Below are 23,343 nucleotides of genomic sequence, written 5' to 3'. Positions count from 1 at the left end.
ACAGTTTGGAGAAATTAATGCTTCCTTCCGTTTCCTATCTTCTTTAGGCAGTCATTGCTCTTCACCTAGAAAGGAAACTGTCCAACTATCCAATTTTCAGATCAAGCAAACCGGTACTTGTTCCTTGAGACAAGGAACGAGGTTGAGAAAAGGAAGCGAAGAGGCTTAGTTTGGGAAAGGGTTCTGAGGGTGCCTGTGAAGGCTGCCTTCCTCTTGAGGACTTCACTTGCTCTGATGAGCTTTGAAATCAATCAAAGGCTCCTCTGGTTGCCTCCCACCCTCACGCTCACCTACAGCTCAATTTCATTTTGCTATTTCTCTTAGAACAGGGATAGGAGCCAAGTTTCAAGTCCCCGTCCAATCAGTTACCAGCTGTGTGAACTGGAGTGAACCACTGAAGGTCTCCGAGTACCAGTGTTTTCATCCAACCGAAGAGCAAGCCTTTACTGCCACCTACTCACACCACCACTCAGCCACGGAGGCCGCTGAAGGCACTGAAAACCCCAGAGATCAGTGCCGATGTAAATAACAGCTTTGTGGAAAATGTCATCCCTCCAAGATGACAGCTGCCATCCCATTGTTCCAAACCCAATACTGGGCAGAGATCCTAAATGTCAGCAATTTTTAGTTTAAGGTAGAGAGAACATTGTGTTATATTTCAAGTGAACGCTCATCTATGATCTACTCCAAAATGCAAGCTATGTGTCATATAGCTTTGTTCCAACCAGGTGACAAAAAAAAATTCCTTCATGTGTCCTAAAGGAGCCAGACAGGCTTCTCAGGAACAACACTACCTTGAAGTTTCCTTCAGAACTCATCTGTGAACTCTCCCTAAGGATTCCCTTCTCATGTGGGTCAGTTATGATTGTTGGACAAGGACCCTAAAATGAGGCTCTGAACATTCTTCCACTAGCATTTTGCCTGCTAAGTCACACAGCAGGGCTGCTCTTCATAGTCTTCAAGTCTCATGTACACAAGCTGGGACCCTCATCCCAGGCAAGACACCTCAAGGGTGTGCACACCCCACCATCTTAATGACCTTTCTATTGCTGTGATAAGACATCATGATCCTGGAACAGCAGCTGAGAACTTTTTTCACAAGCACTAGGCAGAGAGCCAACTGGGAATGATGAGAGTCTTTGAAACCTCTAAGCCGGGCTTCCTTCAACAAGACCACGCCTCTCAATCCTTCCCAAACAATTCTGCCACCTGGGGACCAAGCATTCAAACGTGGCCTGCAAGGACCATTCCCATTCAAACCAGCACATGCAAACAACAGAACTTTCAATTCCAGTGCCCACCTGATGGTCTTTGGGACACAACTGAGGTTTGTCAAGGTCCCTTCAAGTGTTTGTGTGTTAGTCTTCTGTTGCTGTGAAATAGATTACTCCAAACCCTCATGTCTTAAAGCTGTCAGCATATATCATATGGTTTTCAGACTCAGAAATCCAGAAAGGGCTTACCTGGGTGGCTCTGCTCTGCCTCAGTGGTGAGGTCCCAAATGTCATTGGATGGAACCTAACCCCAATTCATCACTTCCACCAAAATATCATTGCCAACACCAATAAGCCCAAAACCTCCCAGATTCAACTTGACTTGTCAGATTAGAGTCAAAATGTAATTGGTAGAAAATTACTTAAGAACCAATATAAAGGTGAGTATGGTAGCCCATATCCATAAACTCCAATGCTCAGAAATCTGATGGGAGAGTTACCATGAGTTTGAGGCTACCTAGGGCTACATAGTAAGTTCCTAGTTAGCCTGAGCTACAGAATGAAGTTGCAACTCAAAACAAAGCAATAAACCAACCAACAAAACAATAAATGTTCCTTATTTTAATTAAATTTAATTAATTTATTTTTAAGACAGGGTTTCACTGTGTAGCTCTGGCTGTCTTGGAACTTACTCTGTAGACCAGGCTAGCCTAGAACTCAGAAAGATATACCTATATCTGCCTCCCAAGGGCTGGAACTAAAGTCATGCACCATCACTGTCTGATGCAAGCTCCTCATTTTAAAGGAGAGAAAGACAGGGGGAGGGGGAAAGAGGGAGCTTAAATCTTCTGTCCAGCACCTTGTCATAGCTATGTCATATGTCACTAAGAGATGGTGAAGGGTGTGGACACAAAGCATTCACACCTGCAGCCCTCTGCCACCTGCCCCGACCTAGTCGTGACACCATTTTCTGGCACACCTGTTCTGATCCTTTTTGAAATTTATTTTTGTTCGATGCGTTTGAGTGTTTTGCATGTGTCACATGCATGCCTGGTACTCAAAGAAGCCAGAAGAGGGTGTCAGATTCCTTGAAATTGGGAGGTACAGATGGTTGTGAGCTGTCATGGGAATCCAACCTGGGTTCTCTAGAGGAGCAGCAAGTGCTCTTAAGTGCTGAAAGACCTCTTTAGTCCCTGTTCTGCGTCTTCTAGTCTCCATTTTCCTTTAAATTTAAAAAAAAAAAGGAGTAGTGACATCCACGGTCCTTAGCCTTCCTAATGCTGCGTGACCCTTTCGTAAGTTGTTGACCCCCGACCATAACATCATTTTCATTGCTACTTCATAACTGTAATTTTACTATTATGAATTTTAATGCAAATATCTGTGTTTTCCAGTGGTCTTAACCCTGTGAAAGGGTTGTTTGACCCCAAAGGGGTCATGACCCACAGGTTGAGAACTGCTCTAAACCTTGCTGGAGACGGGAAATTTTGTCTGTGTTTTCTATAAGCTACATGGATTAAAATATCTTACCATAGTTTCAGTTCCCTCTTTGTTTCTTCCTTATCTCATGAACAAAATTTCCAACTGTGATCTTTATCACACCAGATATTGGCTTTAGAGCTTTAGTATCTGTTTAGACGCTCAGAACCACTCTACATTGTGTAGCTATTATTTTGATCTTTTTTTTTTTTTCTGTTAAACTTGGGTCCATCTTGCTGATAGAAAACTAAAGATTACTGTGCTTTTACCCCAACGTGCATTTCTTCTACTGTCTTTACCAGAAGGCATCCTATCCCAGCCCTCACGCCCTCTCTTTGACTTTGACTGACTACACAGGCATCCAATCCTACAGCCTGGGATGGGCAGAAGAGAGGGAAGGTTCCATGAAATGAAGAGGAGAGGAGGAGAAGGAAGAAGTTGCCACAGGGTAGGTGGATCATGAATGCATGGTCATAAGGGCTGGCCTGTCAGCGCAGGAGTGGCCCATACAGAACATGGCCAGTGAAATCTCATGGGATTACTGACAGGGAAGTAGACAAAATAGCACAGAGGGTTGATATCTGCCCAGCTCTAATGCTTTAAGGCTTATTGTAAATACAAAGGGTTTTGTGTCTTTTATTTGGGAACTATATTGCTCTTTCATTTCAATGTATACATTGTATCACTTGAAACTGCACTTCCACTATTACTATTTATAGTTGTCTGGTCTCTCCAGAGTAACAGAGCCAAGATGATTGACACACAGACAAGCTATCTAGACAGGCAGGTAGATAGGCAGACGGCATTTATCACAGGAATTGGTTCACGCAGTTATGGAGGCTGGCCTGCAATAGTCCATCTACAAACCAGACAAGTGGGGAAGCTAGAAACATGGCTCAGTCTAAATATAAAGGCCCCAGAACCTACCCTGAGAAACTGGAGAGCAAAAAGATGGAAGTCCCAGAATTTCAAGGGTAGAGACTCTGGAGTATAGCGTCCGAGGGCAGTTCCAGCTACAGAGCACAGAGTATTCCCTTTCCTTTACCCTTTGTTCTATTCAGGCCTCCAAACAACTGGACAGCACTCATTAAATGGAGATCGTCCTTCAGCTAGGAAGTTCAAATGTCAGGGTCCTTGGGAAACATCTGACAGGCACACGGAAATAAAGCTTGTCCATCGAGTGGGTGTCTGTTAATGCAGTCAAGTTGCTATCTAAAACCAATCATCACTCTAAGTGATTGACAAAAGTTGTTTGTTTACATTTTCAAAAGTACAGTATGCTTTAAATGAGGCCCTAATTTCTGTGTGTCAGAGGCTTCAGCTAGGGAATGGACCACAATCCAGAATTGGAGGACACATCTGTGATCCAGATCTTGAGGCTGGAAGACACAAGTGTCTGACCTGGATCTTGGCATGGAGCTCTTGAGGCATAGTGGCCATGAAAAGCAAGCTTAGGCCCAGGCAAGGTAGTTTGCATTTTTAATCCCAGGAGACCAAGGCTAGGAGATCTCTGAGTTCCAGGTCAGTCTGGGACAAAGCAAGTCCCAGATCCAAGCCTGGTACACAACTTAATTTGGGCCACACCTTCTTCTGGAGGTGAGGAAGGACACTGGAAGAAAACTGACTCTGTCTGTCTGCTTGCTTGCCAGCACATCTGTTGCAACCTGCTTCTACAGAGAACCAGCTTAAACAACTAGTCTTGTGGGACTGAGCAGCTACTAGATTCTTGAACTTGTCATTCACAGATGCCCGTTGTTGGGTTAGTTGGGCTACAGACTGTAAATCAGCACAATAAGTTCCCTTCATTCTAGAGATATTTTATAAGTTCTGTCCTCTAGAGAAACCTGATTAGCACAGATATTTTTGTGTATGTGTGGGTGGACATATGTGTAGGTCACAGGACAACTTGAAGAAGTTGGTTTTCTCTTCCACCATGTGGGGTCTGAAGTTTAGACTTAGCGGCAGGCACCTTTCCACACTGAGCTGTCTTGTCAACCAGTCCATGAATTCTCGTTTGTGAAATTATTGAGAAGTAATCTTACGCAGCCCAGGCTGGCCTCCAATTCACTATGTAGATAAGGATGTACCTCTATCTTCCAAACCGGGATTATAGACCATGTTCTGCTTGATAGATGAAATTCTAATCTAGACTAAGAGTCTTGTTTCTCTAGTTTAAAACCTTATTCTTATGTTGTTTTTGTGAATTTGGTGGGGCTGATAAAAATTATAGCAAGGAAAGAGATAAGTAATTTTTAATTTCCTCTGGGAACTAATTTTGAGATGTAAATGGAAAGAATTTCTGGAGAATGATTTATAGTTTCAAAAACTGGAATGATTGGGGGAGGGGGGATGGGATTCAGGTTATCACAGTAGGTTAAAAATTTGACCTCTTCCAAACCCAGAGAGCAGCATGGGAGTGTTCTGTGGTTTGGGGTATAGAATTTGCTTTTCTATTCACTATGAACTGATTATGCAATAGCTTAGGCATTTGATGTGGCCAGAACAGACAAAACAAAACAAAAGGAAAAACTGCCTCTTTGTGGACAAGGGTTATTTAACCCTAATTTAATTAAAAGGCAGAGGCTATTTTTGTGTCAGAGGACAACTTTGTGGAGTTGGTTCTCTCTTTTCATGGGCTCCGGGGGTCCAACCTTGTTTATTATCTTACTTGACAAGTATGAGTGCTTTATGTCACCAGCTCTGAACAAGGAAAACAGGGACACTGGATGTAAAGGAAAACGTGCCTAGGCTAGTTTACCAGGATTGTGGTCACTGCACATTTCACGGCTCTGAATATGAAATGGGGCAGGGTTTCTTTCTCTGGTAAAGACCTGTATTTGCTATTGTTTCCCGTCTGCTGGATATCTTAACATCTTCGCTGGAGGTGGGACCCAGGAAAATAGGTTCAAAGGCAAAAAGCAATTTACACAAATCTTCTAGAAAGTATCTTAAGAGGCCTCGGTTTCCAAATGATGTACTTGGCAGTGTACCAAACTGCCCGAGACCTGAGGAAGATGCTGTTGACCCTCCAGCTTACGCCTCTCACTAAGTAAGGTTCCCATGGGGTGAATAAGGACTTACTTACCCAAGGCGGAAAAAAATCAGACACTTTCATAGCGTCACGGGTGGAGGAAGGAAGAAAAAGAAAAAAGATGAGCTGGGCTTTGTGGCCTAAACAATACGATGTAGCAGGGGCAAAGTGGCGAACTCAGACTGAGCTGGGCTACAGAGTAAGCCTGTCTCAAAAAACAAAACAAAAACCAACCCAAAACCCGAAATGAAAGGATGGGTGAAAAGGTGTAAAGTAGTCCAAGAGGTAGGTCAGAAACACGGAAATACAGAGGCAGACGCACATCTGCCAAATCTTTGTTACTCAAATTCCGTGTAGACCAGAGCCGCCTTCTCGCAGCTCGCCCGCCCGCGCCCCGCCCACGACCCACCCGCGCCCCGCCCACGACCCGCCCACTGCCTAGCCCGGCTCACGCCCCGCCTCGCCTTGGCACCTCCCCCGTTCCGCCCCGCCCCGGTAGCCCGCCTCCCGTAAAGTAAGGCGGGACTTCCGGCGTTTGAAAAACTTCCGGCGGGAACCGGAAGATTTCTTAACAGAGCTCCAGTCTACAGGTTCGCCAAGCCGGAAGGTGAGCTTTGTGTCTGCCCCAGTGGCAATGCTTAGGGCCAGCTGTTTTCGCGTCTCGGCCCCAGTATTTATTTATGAGTGCTCGTTTGGGAAAGAACAATTTTTAAAATGAAGTTCTCTACCTTTTAGTATCAGAAGTCTATCACAGTCTACACCTGGACAATCTCATAACTGACACCTAGCGCGTCCTTTGATTGAACCAGATGTTAGCGCATGCTAGGCGTGAGAAAACCAGGGGAACTTTTTATTACCCCAAGGAGTCGGATTTAAGGGAGGAATCACGCGCCTTCAGAAGTGCCCCGGGCACAGAGGAGGCGCTCGAGCAGTGGAGGAAAGGATGAATGAGAACTCTAAGCAACTTTTCCCAATTTTCCCACAAGGCAGCTTATCGTTAATATATGCGCAGTGAGAAACAGGGATAGTCTTGGTCCTTGTGGCTCCTAGTTCTAGGACTTTGCCTTCTATCTCTGCCGTTTGAGTAAACCATTCTTACCCATTGAGTCTCAATATTCTCATTCATAAAAATACAGCAGGGCTTTGTCATAGCGAAGGCTAGCTGCTACTCTCATGCTAGATGGTTTGTTGTTGTTTTTTTCTTTGTTTGTTTAGTTTATCTCTTGATGGTCTGACATTTGAAGCACCTTTTCAAATTTCCCCAGAGAAACTTTTAGTCTCTTGAGTTGTTCTAGGAGAAAAGTGGTTTTCAACTGTGGGTTGAACAAACCTTTCACTGGGGTCAAATATCAGATATCCTGCATATCAGACATTTATGATTCATAACAGTAGCAAAATCACAGTTATGAAGCAGCAGCGAGAATATTTATATGGTTGGGGTCATCACAATGTGAGGAATTATTTTAAAGAGACTCAGCACCAGGAAGGTTGAGAACTGCCCTAGAAGTTTAAATGCTGTTTCTCCTCTTTAAATATTGTGTGTCTATTTTGTGTGTGTGTGTGTGTGTGTGTGTGTGTGTGTGTGTGTGTGTGTGAATGTTCCTTTCTTCCAAGTTTCACTTTTCTAGTTTATAGTGCCTACTCAGTGACATCATAGCAACCTCTAAAAACTATTGATTGCTTATTTTTGGTGTTTTCTGTTTAATGATTATGGACTTGAGTTGACTGAGATACCTCAAATTGTACAAAGCCAAATGTTGGGTGGAGGTGGTTTGATACTACTGTGTGTTGTAGATTGGGATGGGTAGATTGGCTGGAAGGTGAGCATGGGAAGGTTGTTTGTTGGGGAGCTTGGCTCCTTTAGATTTTTTTTCGAGGCAGGGCTTCAGGTAGCACAAGCCTCTTGTGCTCTGGGATTAAAGATGTGTGCCACCACACCCAGCTTGTTTGTTTATTTTTGAGACAAGGTCTGTTTGGTATACCAGGGTTGCCTTGAACTCACTGTGTAGCTGAGAACAAACTTAAACTCTTGATCCTTCTGCCTCCATCTCCCATACCACTTCTGGTTTATAAGGTGCTAGGGCTCATACTCAGGACTTCATGCATGCCAGGAAAGCACTCTCCCAGCCGACCTCTACCTCTGTTCCTGACTGGTGTCACTAGGGTTTTAGCATTCAGTTTGGATGGGTTCTTCTGTGTACAGTTGCATTCATTGTCTACTGACTCTGCTCTGGGAAATAAACTTCTAGACACTTTGTGGGTCAGCTGCCTAGTAACATGTGGGCCAGGGCACCTAGAAAGATCCTTTTGTGACAGTATACCCAACCCTAGATCCCTCAACCTTGGTCCTAAAGATTTAGTACTCACTTTTGTTGTCCACCCATTCTTCCTTTTCATACATTTTGTTCATCTGTCTGTCCTTTTTTCTCCCTTCCTTCCTAATTTAAAAAGTAATGGAGACTGAAGGAAACATTGACTTGGTTTTCAAATGCCCCAGTTCCTGGCTTGGGACTTTAATTTTTACCTAATAACATGTGTTAATTTTTTACTGTGAGTTTTGAGTCCTGTGTAGGGACCGCTGTTCTGTTCAACGCTCTGAAGACAATACACCTTTGCTTTCTGTAGAACGTCTAATGTTTGTTTTGTGTAATTTAAATCTTACTTAGAACATGGGTTTGCTCCGGAGGAAGGCCTGGGGGTTATGTCACTCATTTTCCTTCAGAGGAGCAGCTAGCTGTCTCCCCCATCCACAGAGTGAAGGCAGGTTCTTCCCTGACCTGGTTTGAATGGGCACTGTGTCAAACCAACTTCTTATTTACTGATTCATCTATACATAGGATCTTACTACATAGATCAGCTTTCGCTGGAACTCTTAGAGGTCCTTAAAAGTTGTCCTTTGTGACAACTGCTTTAGTATTTCTGTGAGGTATTACCTCCTCTTATTAAGTGTGTTAGAACCAAGCTTTACAGTATTCCTCTAGTCCAGAGTCTTGTTCTGAACATGCCAGTCTAATGCATTTTTTTATTGGTTTGACAAACATTCTTTAGGTAAATTTATTTACTTGTATTGTGCGATTCCTCTTGTCATTTGTCTTATTTTTTTAAGTGCTGAGCTTTGAATATGGTAAATAGCTTTAGTAGCATAGTGGCTCATCATTTATATTGCAAGAAGATGTTTGATTTGCTTTAGGAATATAGATTATTCCTAAATAACTACTTACTAAGTTGAGTGGCATTTGATTGACTCCTAACTTTGTGAAGACACTTCTACTTTAATGCAATGAGAAGATATGAGAGAGAAAAAATATTTCTTATATTTGAGAAATAGTACAGTAAATGACTATAATTTGTTGACTGGCTGGAGCACTATAAAATAATATTTGCAGAATACTCCAACCTTTAATTCTAAAGCAAACTTATCACCCTGGAGGGTCTTGTATGGTCCCAGCATCATAAGGTGTTTGTGATAATGGAAGGCTGTTAGGTCCTTTTCTGACTGATCTTGTGGGGAGCCAGTGTTTTGGCTTGTTAATAAGCTATATATTTTTCTCCCTTCTATGCTGTATCTGACAGCAAAGCTTTGGTGTGTTAGTTCTGGATGGAGAATCATTTTGTACCTGGATGAAGTGATAAAACTATTCATGTGCTGACTTTGCTTTGTGTTCCATTTCTTTCAGATGCCCTTATTGCGAAAAAGAGCAAAAATACAGACTGAGAATGCAGAACCCAAAGATGAATGTTCTTTCCTCTCTGAGCTGTAAGCATATTAGTGTAATATGTTGTTTGGGGAATGTTTTGGGGTGTTGATTTTTAAGAGTAATGTGGTCTGTCCCTTAGAAACTTAAGTCATTTGGGACAAAGAAATGTGTGTCCTTGTCTTTTCTCTAAATACCAACTCGCTGTTATACTTGCGCCGTGATCCAAGAGAGAAAGCAGCTAACTGAATAGATTATGTAATGCTTACCCCGTACAGGTAAAAGAGGGCAAACTGTTGTTTACACTGCTTTAGAGCCAAGCTCTTTCTTTTTAATGAGTGTTTTTTCGTGTGCATTGGTGTTTTGTTTGAATGTTTGTGTGAGTGTGTTGGTACTTGAGGAACTTGAGTTACAGATGGTTGTGAGCTGCCATAAGGGTGCTGGGAATTGAACCAGGTCCTCCGGAAGAGCAGCCAGTGTTTTTAACTGCTGAGCCATCTCTCCGGCCTCTAGAGTAGCCTTTCGCTCATACAGCATTGCCACTGTGTATAGGGTAACCTTTTGTTTTGGGGTATGCCTGATGCTTTATAGGACATTTATTGGCATCTGTGGTGTCTACTAAATGTGGCAATAGTTCTTGATGTGACAATCAAAAAATGTCTTTAGACAATGCCAGATGTCCCAGGGGCTCAAAGTCACCCTCTGTTGAAAATCTTTGCTATAGAGTACTATATTACATATGACTCAGACATTTATTTAAAGAGCAAGTGATTAATGTTAGGTCATAATAGTAATACAAAGTGAAATCAAAGCAGGTCAGGGATTAGGAAGCATGCTGTATGATTGTGGTCGAGGGGATTTTGGATAGAGCTGTCATGGTATTCTTTGAAAGATATGCCAAAAGATCAATTTGAGATTTGCTAGTTGCTGTAGTTTGGATAATTTTCCCAAAAAGATCGTTACCAGAGCAGTGCTATTTGGAGGTGGTAAGTGTTTAAGAGTTGGGGGCTAGGCTAAGGCTCTTAGATCACAGCTGTCAAGTCCTCCAAGAGAACTATAGCACTCTGGCTTGTCTTCTCTTTGTTCCTGCCTCAAGATGTATATGTGTTTCAGTACAAATTCTTCATCAGAGGCTCAAGCCAATGGGGCCACCTGAATTAGGAACTGAACCTCTAAGAAAAATAAGCCATTTATTAAGTTATGTCGGTATATGTTAGTGTAGTAACCCAAAGGTCACAAGTAAAGACTTAGATTATATTACAAATAAAGAAAGCAGCAAATACATAGATCCTGAGGCAGCGGTGAGTTGTATTTGGAGCAGCAAGAGCAATGTGGCTGGATTGGAGCCATCATGTCAGAGAGAGACGGGAAATAAGATTGGGATTGGTTGGATCTAAGACTCTGAGGAAGCGCTGGGACTTTAGTAGAAGTAAGTTGGGCAGCCACGGAAGTGCTACTGACAGTGATCTGACCTGATTTGGCTTATGTTTGTAAAATATCTTTATGGTTTCTTGGTGTGTAACAGATGCTAAGTGTGAGGGTGAAGCAGGGAGGTTGGTGTAGGAGTGAGACCGGTGAGAACCAGTTTGGCTAGATTCCTGAAGGTAGAGTAGAAAGGACTTTCTGTAGAGCAGAGGTATAGACAGGAGCGTTAGAACCAGGAGGTCTATTTTGTCATTGGCAAGTTGGTAGTAATTGCTAAATGTGTAGCTGAACATAGATCTACAACGGAAAGGACATCTGCAGATGTAGAATTGAGACTCACAGGATAAGACGTAAACTAGAGGGAGTTCTGAGGACTGCGCCTCTGGAGGTGTCAACATTTCGAACTTGGGGAGAGAAGGAGAGGGTCAGGAGGACTAAAGAGAGGCAAATGGAAAATGTGCTTTGTAGGACGAGTGCCAGGCACTCCCGATGCTGTCCTGCGGTGGGGGAATGAGCACTGATAGCTGCCTTGAGCCACTTCCTGTGTGACTTCTTCATACTAATAGAAAAAAAAAAAACTGTACTTTTAGCAGCACACCCATGTAAAATACAGTTTGTTAGCTGTCCTGCTTGCTGGGTGATTAGATGGTAGGGTTGACAGTAGGAGGGGACCCTAAGTTCCTCTGTCTTCCCCTTGCCTTTTTCTTTTCCTCTCTTCCTGTTCTTTGTTCCTTCTCCCCCCTTCTTTCCCCCTCTTCTCCCCTTTCCTTTTTTCTCTTTCCTTCCCCTTCCTGCTCTGTGCATACACATGTGTGCATGTGTTCTGTGTGCATGTGTCTGTAGGGTAGGGGTCAGAACTTGTGATCCTCCTGCCCTCAGACTCCCAAATACTCCAAGGAATATCTGGTAGAACACGGATTTCTAGATTATAGTTCTCTTTGAATCCACTATTTTAGTGATTTTGATTTGATTTTGTTTTGCTTAGTCTCAGGCTGCTTACCAACCTTTGGAAAGAACTCTTTGATGATATCAGTGGTTTGTCCCACCATCTTGGAACATACTTTAGCTAAGAAGCCATCCGGTCTGGTTCTTGCCTCTCAGCAGAACTGAGACCATTCAGAAGCGCAGACAGCCTCATTGATTAAACTCTGGTCCTTTTTCTCATGTGCTGACCTCCTTAGGGGAGAGAGATCGAGTGAACCAGATGGGCTGGAGGGCTATGCTTTCTCTGTTCTTGAAGTGAGTTTGATTCTTGTTTAGAAAAGCAGTGTAGCTTTTCAGTCTATTCAGGGCACAGATTTATGTGAAAGAAAAAGGAGGTCAATAAAATAGTTGAGGTTCTTGGTGCTGGCTGTTTTTAATGCAGTGTTTAAAAAGCTCTTTCTTGGTCCTTTCATTTGTCTGAATAACTTAGTACATTTAAAATAGATTTGATTGGCATTTAGGAACTTAAGTGCTTTTTACTGTTAAAATTGAAGGGCTCACTTACAGAGGTGTGACATGACCCAGTAAGTTACTTTAGGTAGTAATTGATTTTCTATGTTGTGACAGGGTGTATTATTCTCTTCAGGTCAGGGAAGGAGAGTAGACCTGTGAATAGTATGTGTGGTAGGGAGAAAACGCTTCTCTGGGTCCCCGATCACCTGTTCAGTTCTTAGCACTAATTGTCTACAGCCTGTGGTCATATCACCCACTCCATTTTATATTACACATTTCCAATTAGCATTTATGAAGCATATGTCTTTTTTTTTTTACCTTTGTCATCTGTTTCATTTTTCCTGGAAATTTCTCTTTTCAATTCACTCCTAGGTCATCTGCCTCTGAAGAAGATAACAAGGAAGATAGCATTTGGGAACCTCAGAAGAAAGTCCCCAGAAATCGTAGACAACCTGCTTCCAAGGGATCCAGACAGAAGCAGGGACCTAGGGTGAAGAAGAACTCCCAGCAGGTGGATGACGTATCAAAAGAAGTGGCTGTTAAGGAGGAGTTGGTAGGTGGTGTTGCTAGATGTGGGGAAGGCCCAGTGTTTTTCACACGGGAGGGACTGTTCCTTTCTCCTTACACTGAGCAGGTCAGAACATGTAAATGACATAGACTTCCGGGCACTGGTATCCCTGGTCACAGTCTCAGGAATACTTAAATACTGCAGCAACTGTTTCTCCAGCTACTTCTGCTCTCTTCTCCAAGGAGGTGGGTTAGCTGTGGAAGTGGTGGTTTGAATGGTGGTGTTGTTAGCCAGGCAGCACACTCAGCATTTCTCCTAAAGATCTTGTGGGGTGGGTACAGTCACTGGGGGTGCTGTAGTTACCATCCTGATTTTACAGAGAAAGCTGAGGCAGGAAGTGAGTGATGGAACTGGGCTTCTAAGTGAGCAGTTTGAAAGCCGATATACCTCTCAGGGGTACTTTTATACCAAACTGTGCTTACAAGAGTGATGAGTATACACAGAACACTGGTTTAATAATTACTACTTAGAAATAACCATCATGAGCTCTTGAAGCTTTACAGACAGCACTTTGCTTCTTGGAGGCTGAAGTAGAAAATTAAATAGTTAGAAACTTGCTTGATGAGCATGGGCTGAGAATGGGAATTAGACAAATCAATTTGGGTTTATTGATTGCCTCCTGTGCTCTTGGCTATGGTCATCACAGTGACAGTTGCAGGTTGTGATTGTGTGCAGTTAGGTAGTCTGAAGAAGCCATCTCCCAGCAGGCTCTTTTGTCACTGGGGCTGGAACACTCAGAGTCTATTTGTTGATATTTCTTTGTCTTATTATGGGTAGAAGGATGCTGGTCATACTTGGTCCTTTGTGGATTCTTTTTCTGTCTCCTAGACAGCTTCCTTCATGATAGACACATCCTTTACTGATGCCGGTTCATTTGATTAGGTTGTGAATTACAATGGGTAGGCTCAGCCATCGTACCTTCTTGTCTCTGTTTGGATCCGTTATGTTTTGAGTACGTGTAGTGCTCAGAGGCTGTCACTGTGCATTGCAGGTACACATAGTTGGTGAGGGGAAAGTCCTTCCTGTGGTCTCAGTGCTCATCCTCAGTCATTCTGGAAAACGCCCTGGCAGAAGTTTAACTTTGACTAAAACATGGTTGGGAGCTGTGTTTGTGCCGAGTGTGTCACATGGGCGAACCAGCCCATGACTGCAAACTTCTCAAGGGCAGCTCATTGCATTATTGCCACTATCCTGAGTGCTGAGGTGACCGTCAGGTGAAGCGACATTGGTAAGGAGCAGAGATTGCTTCCTGGGAACCTGTGTAGGCTCCTGGGCAGCCTCCTCTTAAAGAAACGGATGCTAGCCCTGGTGCTGCACACTTGCTATCCTAGCACTTGAGAAGCCAAGGCAGAAGAACTGCTCTGAGTTCAGAGTTAGTCTGGGCTTCATAATGAGTTCTAGGCAGACAGGGCTATAGCATGAAACTCTGTCTCAAAAAGCAAAACAAAAGAAAACTTCTTGCCTTTGGATGCTGTTGCTACATTTCTAATCCCCTGCCTCCTGTGTCAGCAGGTGGTGGTGTAGTCTTCTGAGTTTCTCAAGCATGTGGATGCTTTCCTTTTTCCTCTAATTGGTTGGCTTTGGTTTGTATTATATTTGTCAATTTCTGAATTTATTTAAACAAGTCAATTTATTTATATTTTAAGTTGGCCTCATGTAGCACAGGCTGGCTGTGTAACTTAGGGTGATCTTGACTTTCCAGCCTTCCGCTTTCACCTTCTAGGTTCTGGGATTACAGATGTGGGTTACCATGCCTAGTTTTTCTGAGGCTCAGTTTTTCTGGCTGGTTTTGTGTCAACTTGACACAGGCTGGAGTTTTATCACAGAGACAGGAGCCTCAGTTGAGGAAATGCCTCCATGAGATCCAGCTGTAAGGCATTTTCTCAACTAGTGATAAAGCGGGAAGGGCCCAGCCCATTGTGGGTGGTAGACCTGGGTTCTATAAGAAAGCAGGCTGAGCAAGCCAGTAAGTGACATCCTTCCATGGCCTCTGCACCAGCTCCTGCTTCCTGACCTGCTTGAGTTCCAGTCCTGACCCTGACTTCCTCTGGTGATGAACAGCAATGTGGAAGTGTGAGCTGAATAAACCCTTTCCTCCCCAACTTGCTTCTTGGTCATGATGTTTGTGCAGGAATAGAAACCCTGACTAAGACACTCGGGGATCAGATCAGAGCTTTGCATCTGCTAAGCACATGTGCTGGGTAAGCACTCTCTTAATTGTGCTGCAGCTCCAGCCGTGGTGTAACTTCATCTTGTTTTTCTGGCACATGTCGATGCATCATTTACTTCATTTTGTGAAATTAAACTGTTTATAAGCCACCCACATAGAATTATAAGAAACATCAGAGATTCCAGGTTCCCTTTATTTAGCTTTCTCCAATGGTGTGGTTGTAGTGTCTCGTGTAAGTGTAGTAAAATATAATGACCAGCATATTAACATCGGTAAAAATCTCTGTTAATTTAGAGTGCTCTGGCTTTCCGTGTGTGTGTGTGTGTGTGTGTGTGTGTGTGTGTGTGTGTGTGTGTGTGTGTGTGTGATTACACCTGTGGGTTTGTGTAACCACCATAGGATCTCTTACATTGTCCTTCTCTGTCCGTAGCACCATGCTCCTTCCACCCATGCATCTCTGACTTCTGTTGCTTAGGATAGTTATGTAAATGTGCTCATATAGTGTGTAACTGTGGGATGGGGCTGTCTCAATCTATCATAGTTCCTTTGAGATTCATTTAAGTTGTAGCATGCATTGATAACTGTTCTTTTTCCCTTCTGAGCAGCATACCAGGGCAGTTGGTTTCTACTTTTGTAATTCTCATGCTTTCTTTTTGTGACTTCATAGAACAGCCCGGTGGCTATTGTTGATGCTGATTTGGAAGAAGAAAATCACAAGTTGCATACGACAAAGACTCTGAAAACTGCAGCAAAAAAGCAAAAGAACCCAGTTCACAGGGCCAAAAAAAGGTTGAAAGTTGATGAGGAAACCAGCCAAGCCAGCCCCTTTGAGGGCGGAGACAGTAATGTGGAGACCCCTTCAACCAGCGCTTTTGGAGATGTGTGCAAGAAGGAGGAGAGCGAGAGCGACTTCACATTTGAGCAGTCCCCAGTAAAGAGAATCAAGACTCAGTCATGTCCTCAGGGGAGGCCTGCCAGTGTTCCCCACAGTGCCAGTGACTTTAAAGAGCAGGTGGAAATGAACTGGGACATAGTGCAGGTAAGTACAGCCCCGTGTCACCTGTGAGCTCTGAGTCCTCGACTGGCCCGCACACTGCGCTTACCAGGGGATGTGCTGGCAATGTTGAACGTTCTGTTTGCCTGTGATTTCTTGAATCAAGCTTCAGCAACTCTTTCTTTTCTTGGCTATACTATCAAAAGAACCCACAAAGTACAAAGACCTGCCACAGTAAACAGCTTTCTCAGTCTTTCTTTGCTTCATTCATTCAGATCTGAAGGCAATGCTTTCACAGAACAGGCAGTCATAGGCCACCCACATGGAGTTCTCTCCTAAGACTCTAACCTTCATCCTTGGTCCAGAGCTATGGGACGGTGGACATGCCCCACTTGTCTTGCCCTTTATTAGTGCTGCTAAGCTTATTTCATTTGCCAAGGTAGCTTTACCTCTGGCTGTTGGCAGTATATAGGAGGAAGAAGGGGTTTCACAGTTTGAAGCCTCTGAGTGTCCAGACCTGATGCTCAGTCTTTCCTAGTGAAGGGCTGCCTTCTCCAGGCACCTTGCTGTATGTTCTGTCCCCCACTCTTTGTCATGGGAGAAGAGAGGAATATAGCCCAACCTATATTTTTTTCTCCCTTAATTTACAGTTGACTATGAACTAGGCTCCAGAGCACACACATTAGTATCTATATTTATTATGGCACATTTGAAGAAATAAATGGGTAATCTAAAAAATCAGTTACAGTTAGGAGAGTAGACTTGTTTTCATAGTAGGAGCTAAAGAAAATCCATCTAAAAGTTACACATTTCTGACAGGTAATTCAGTATAGGATCCTATAGGCTGGATCCTTCCCATGGCCCTGCTAACCACCCTGCTCTGGTCTTCCGTTCTTCTGTTGAGGGTGGCTTTTCAGGGATCTTACCATCTGTGTGAGGGGGGGAAAACTGCGTAGCCTATGCTTGATTAGTGTTTAGACTTTACCTACCAACATAGCTTGTGTGTAATTCCTTAGCAGTGACTGAGGACCGCTGTCTTGAACCGAAGCAATGTACCCATTTTCCTCTGTTCCCAAACTGGATGTGTGGTTGCTATGGGAGTTTGTCTTTGTTAAAGCCCCTGTTGTCCCAGTATGGAAGTGTGTTAGTAAACACTGGAAAGTGAGCGCACAGTCAGCTGAAGTTGTGATTGCTGTGATATATCATTTTTATTTTTATATTTTATTTTAAGGGTGAGCCTGGGCAGGCACAGTGGCTCTGAGTCTTAGTAACCTTTCCTACATCAGGAGAAAAGCAAGCAGATCCTTTCGTAGCTTTCCCCCTTTGTTTTGAGAGACAGTAAGAGATGGTGTAGGTGAAATAGCTGTGCCCGGGAAGGCAGAGGTCGGCAACAAACTGGAAAGAGAGCCAGTGTCTGAGCTGGTGGCCTCACAGCCGTCTGCACTAAGTTTATTAGATGCAGCCTGTTTGCTCTGGGAAACATTAACTAGATTAAAACATTTTATTTTATTTTTATTATTACCTAATTGGTAGGGTTTGTTAGAGGGTTTAAGCAGTCAGCAAACTTTGATGTATTATATACGTATGTGCAGTTTCCCAGGATGTTCAAAAGTGTAACCAAACAACTTCCGGGCTGTGAGCAACAGCATCCCCTTCATATCCCTTTCAGTTCTCCCTTTCCTCTTTTGCAACTTCTTTCTTAATTGTCCCCACTCCTGTCTTTACATAAGTGTTTTATGTGACATAGTGACACAGTCAACTCTTTGAGTCAGGTGGTAAACAGTCAGAATCAGCAACTTTTCAAAGGGAGCTGTTCAAGTGGCTGACTTGGGAATGAGTCTCAGTGAATAGAAAATTCTCTTACTTTTATTCATTAGCGAGTCATTGAATTTGAGGTTAGTTCTTTTAAAAGTGCAGATGTTGCTGGGTGATTAAAGCTGCAGTAGATCTGCTGATGCCCAGATGTTTTCTTTCTCACTGAGCAGGGGGGAGTTTCCTCTGTAAGAGATATTGGGACACTGGGGACAAGGCATCTTTTTAGATGTTTGCAACAGCTAGAGAACAGTGTGAAGGCACTCTGCCTGCCTGTGCTCAGGAGAGAGGAGACAGTTTAAGTACTTTGTACCTTTGCCTGATCTATCTTTTGCTTTTCTTAGAAATTGAATTTTTGAAGCGGTAATATGGCTAGTGGGACTTGGGGCAGTCTACTTCTTGGGCTCAAGTTTTTAATGTGTATAAAAATTAGAATAATATTAGACTTTATCTCAAATAATTTAAATGAGCCAGTGCCTTTTACAGATGTTTTCAGAAAGCAGCTTTTACAAAGTAAAAGTCAACATTAAAATTGTTACAGTATTTCTCCCTGGGGTCCCTCCCTCTGCATTTCTTTCTTACTTTCTCTTAGTAAATATATATCTGCTTTACTTAAGTAAATGAATGAGTAAATGTATAAATACGTCAGTAGTTAATGTGAATACTGTAAAAGTAAGGCTTCAGCGCTCCGATCTGCTCTCCCACGTCCTTCCGTGTCACTCTCTGCTGTTTGGATCTGTTAGCTTCGTCTTCCTAAGATAGGCTGCTCAGGCCTTACATAGAGGTTCTGGGTCAGTGTTTGTTAGCTGGGTCTTAACAATGTGCATTTTCATCAAGGCCATAGCTGATGCTTATGCTGTTGCTCTGAGGACCATAGGCTGACAGAGTCCACAGAGCTCATGGACTCTCAAAGTGTAGCACACAGCTTGACTCAGCAGCAGAACTGGAGCAATGGGAGATCAGGTTTTGACTGGCTTCTTTCCCAGGTTGCTCTTTGGAAAGAGGGTATATTTGTTTTTGCTGCTGAGAATTACACCCAGGGCCTAATGTATACTAAACAGACATTTTACCACTTTACCACTGAAAGGTTTCTCATTCCTGGGACTTTTTTTTTTTTTTTTTTTTTTTTAAAGTCTTGATTACCACTGGATTAGCTTAGCCTAAGATGTCTTTTGCGTTAGGTCTAAGAAAACCATCATGTTCAACCATGAAGACTGGCAGGCAGCTCATGGCTGAAAGGCGTGGTGAGCTTCAGAGAATACGTGAGAGAACACAGATTATCAAGGAAAGATGCTTACACTGGGGCAGTATGCCTAGGGTTTTGGAAAAAGACATTGAAAAAAGTTATGTTTTTATAATTAAAAAACTGCTTAGCAGGGAAGGTCTGCAAGTTAATGCATCAGGGTGGGAGCTTTCAAGAAGGATAACTATGTTGTCTTATTAAGGAGATAATTATTCCTCTATCTTGTTCCCTGTTTTCAGGAAAATCAGCTTTTCTGGGGATGGGGGATGGGGGGGATTCCTGCCAGATGATTGACAGGGCCAGCTGAATTAGCTTCCCACGGAAGAGATAACAGTATGCAATGCTCTAATCTTTGGAGCAGATGAGAGGATCATATTCCCAGGGCCAGGGTATGCTGTTCTTTCAACCAGGAGGCCTAACCAGGGACGTTGTGTGCCAGGTAAATGGAGGTGGCTTCAGTGCCAACCATGAGGCAAGGGTTTTCCCCAGTAGCTTCCAATGCTGCTAACTTTTATTTAGCTGCCTAACAGAGTTTGGATTCCAGGTGCCCATGGCACATTAGTGATGGTTTTGACCAATTAAATTACGTGATCTAGTATACATTTTGAAAAGAATATCCACAGTGCTCCTTATGGAAGTAGGAATAGATGAGACTGGAGCTCCAGCAGGGAGAACAGCCAAAGGCTGCCTCAAGTGCTGTAGGCTAGAACCAGGCTGTGCTGTGGGGATGGGAGAATGGAAGAGAGGAAAGACATGTTTTGTAATTGGAGTTGACCAGACTTAGGAGGTGGAGGTGGATGGCCTTTCCAGTTTGACTTACTGTCTGAAGAGGTGGCACATGAGGAGAGTGGAGGATGATTAGGTCTGACAGGAACCTCATTTACAAATGCAGGGATGAGAGAAGCACTAGTTTTCTGGGAGACTGTCCTAAATAGCTGTCCATGTGCCTGGTGGTAATGTGGAGAGGGGCAGAGCCTAGAGACAGTTCAGCCATTTGCTGTGTCTGTTGTTTTCAAACAATTCTATCTGATATTTTGGCCTGATTTTCTCAACCAGTTGATGATAATTTTGGATAGGATCTTATTTTATAGCCCAGGGTGGCCTCAGATTTGTGGTAGTCCTCCTGTTTCAGCCTTCAGAGTGTTGGGTAACAAGCATCAGTATTTGAGTTGTTTATCTTTCTCTGCAGGTTTTATCTGAGAGAACTAATATTGAACCTTGGGTTTGTGCCAACATCATACGCCTCTTTAATGATGACAACACAATCCCCTTCATTGTACGCTATCGAAAAGAGCTCATTAATAACCTTGATGCTGATTTCTTAAGAGAAGTTCGTCAAACCCTAGATGAGCTAAGGTAAGAAACGTGAGCGGGGATGGATGTCTTGTAGGAGCAGAGGCGCTGAGCTCGCGAGGGAAACAAGGACAAACGAGCGGCTCTTTGCACAGTTCTGGTGCTTTGTGTCTTCATTGCTGACATCTGGATGTCCTCTTCTGACAGAGAGTCAGGTCTGTCTGCTGTGTTAGGACATGGCCTCCCTCTGCCTCACGCTTAACTTTACCATGTATCTATAAGTCTTGACTTTTTTTTTTTTTTTAATTGAAATGATTAGGTATAATGGCAGAATTAGGGCTGCTAACAGGAAACTAAAAATGTTGGTCTAAATCTTCAACAGCTTGCATAAGTTTGCATAACACTGTCTTCTTAGCACTCCACAGTCCCCAAATGGAGAGTTCTTGCCAGTATAGACGGTCTTCAACATACAGTGGTGTGACTTAGTTTTGTAGCTTCATGATAGTCAAAACCATAAGCTTTCAGTAGAAACCCTCTGACCAGGCCAGCTCAGTCAGTCAACGGGGTTCTCCAGCGGTAGAGATTACAAAAGAAAGAGGCAATTAGACAAAACTGCAGCATGACCCCAGCCAGTTCCGAGGCTGAAAGGCGGGTTCAATTCTTCCCTCTCCTTTTATTCCATTTTAATTACACTGCAGTAATAATGATGTCAGCTCTAGGTTAAGGAACAAGACAGTGAACACAAATAGATGGGAACAATCAAGGCCACAAACAATGTCCGTGATCACTGTTTCCAAGGGCTTGTGAGGATGACAGGATTCTCCGAGCCCACTTCCCTGTCCTAGAAAATGTCAAATTCCTGCCTGGAGTAGCCATACTTCCTTGTCCTGGCCCCCTGTCAGACACTTGCCAAGTGAACCCAAAAGCTCTCCACAATCCTTCTTTGAATATTTTGAGTTTTATTATTTTTTATTCTGGGCAAGCAGGATGCTATATGACTCTTAGGATATTGCTCCCAGTCAACCATGTGCTCATGAAGGAAATGATACTGTACTGCCAGTGATTTTATCTTGGTTTCTCCTATTGCTGTGATAAATGCTTCAACAAAAGCAACTTAAGGGAGAAGGGATTTATTTTGCTCCCAGTTCCAGGTTATAGCCCATCATCGTAGGGAAATCAAAGCAGCAGAGACTTGAAGTAGAGAAGCAGTGATTGGGTCAGCGTTAACTACCTGATCCTGATGGTTTTATTGTGGTTAGTAGATTATTCTTTCTCAGAAATACTTGCTGATGTGTTTGGGGGTGAAGTCACTGTCAAATGGGTCAAAGATAAAGCAGTTCAGAGTTCCTTTTCCCTTTCCCTGTAACTTGTCTGTAAATGTGAGCTAGCATTGAGAAGAAAGACTGGACGCAGAGATTACGCATACTATGTAAGTCTTTAATTTCAGGGATGTTGCAAAGAAGGTTCATAGTAGAATCCAGAAAATTAAGAAGGAGGGGAAGATGTCTGAGTGCTTGCTGCAGGCCTTGTTGAACTGTAAAACATTTGAAGAACTAGAACATGTGGTAAGAAATTGGTCTTTTAATGTAATGCCTTAATATTTATGATTTGGGATCTTTTTCTCACTAAGGAAGACTAAGACATAAAAAGGTAAAGCCACCAACCACTGTTATTTCATTCACTAGGATTTTATTTTTTAGTCAATATGTATTTACTGGATGCCTTTTTGTATGTGCCGGGAACGTGGGTTTACACGTATGGGCAATGTAGTAAATAGTCCTTACCCTCAAGGAATTTCCAGTCAAGGAGGGAGGAGCGTAGATTGTGTCAGTGTGGCGTGCAGGGGATGGCAGAACTGGAGACCTGCTCGGGAATGTCTTCAGCCTGAAGTTAAGACAGTTGGCACTCTGGTTACTTGTTGGTTCGGCATCTGAGTGCTCCACCAACCATAGGTAGAAAACATTGTATTGAACATACTTTTAAAAATTACCCTTCCCTAAATAATATAACCTAAGAAGTGTAGGTGTGCCACCTACATTGTCTTAATTATAAGTAATCTAGAGATAGAGTTTTATAAGAAGCAGTTCATGGGCTGTATGGAAGCACCAGGCCATTTCTATAAGGGACTTGGTACTCACAGAAGCCAGCAGCTCCTCATGGACTCTTTGGTAGGCTTATGTTAGAAGCTGTGAGACTGAAAGACCTCATTGTAGGAGGGGATTGTGGACGAGCAGGTCAGTATGACCACTGGGAAACAGCAACTTTTGAAATATATGTGAAGAGTTAGAATCTAGAGGACATGTTCAAAAAAAACCATCAGAGAACTCTAATGAGAATCTGGAGGTGATGTAAGTGGATCAAGAGGAAGGAAGTCTGTGAGCGAGGTGACAAGTAGTAATTGTAGCAGGGGGTTTGGGCAAGATCCGGACTGAAAATCATTATCATTAGGGAAGTGTTTTGGATCTTCAGTCTACTACTTCAGCAAGCTGTGTGGGAAGAGAAGCCTGCAGACCAGCAGGTGGTGGGCTGAGGAGAGAAGGGGGAAGGAGTGAGGAGGAGGAGGAGGAGGAGGAGAAGAGAGAGAGAGAGAGAGAGAGAGACAGACAGACAGACAGACAGACACACACACACACACACACACACACACACACACACACACACACCCGCAGGGTGGTGTTGAAGTATTATATGAAACAACTTTAATAGGGGCTTGCTTGTTTGAAGACCTTGCAGTCCAGATGCTGAGTTTTAAAGGTGAGTAAATCCAAGCAGAGAATGAACTAAGCATATAGAAAACTATGAAGATACAGTTTTGACACACAGCACCTGTACAGTTTTGGCTAGTTTAGTAGAGTTCATCTCTGAAAGGACAGGACAGACCAGAGAAGGATGTCTGTGGTATTTTCAGTATATCCTCTAGTCCTGCATCCCTGTTTTGATTTTGGCTTTGTAAAAAAGACTCAAATGATATATTCTCCGCTT

The 23,343-nt window shown here is 43.2% G+C and overlaps 1 protein-coding gene across 1 annotated transcript in view; it reads left to right on the top strand.

Annotated features, from left to right (window-relative positions):
• Positions 1 to 9,401: 9,401 nt before the first annotated feature.
• SRBD1 (S1 RNA binding domain 1) overlaps positions 9,402 to 23,343 on the top strand; it is a gene marked incomplete at its 5' end in the record, with an annotated part of 145,231 nt that continues 131,289 nt past the window's right edge. The window contains 5 exons of the mRNA XM_080914190.1: positions 9,402 to 9,481; positions 12,654 to 12,834; positions 15,687 to 16,058; positions 20,258 to 20,424; positions 21,809 to 21,926. Of these exons, the coding sequence (XP_080770316.1) occupies positions 9,402 to 9,481; positions 12,654 to 12,834; positions 15,687 to 16,058; positions 20,258 to 20,424; positions 21,809 to 21,926 (918 nt within the window). The remainder of the gene's footprint in view (positions 9,482 to 12,653; positions 12,835 to 15,686; positions 16,059 to 20,257; positions 20,425 to 21,808; positions 21,927 to 23,343) is intronic.

Source organism: Micromys minutus (genome assembly GCF_963924665.1).
Source record: "Micromys minutus genome assembly, chromosome: 3".
Taxonomy (NCBI): Eukaryota; Metazoa; Chordata; class Mammalia; order Rodentia; family Muridae; genus Micromys; species Micromys minutus.
The sequence above is the reverse complement of the archived record's forward strand: the minus strand, read 5'-3'. Positions and strand labels throughout refer to the sequence as shown.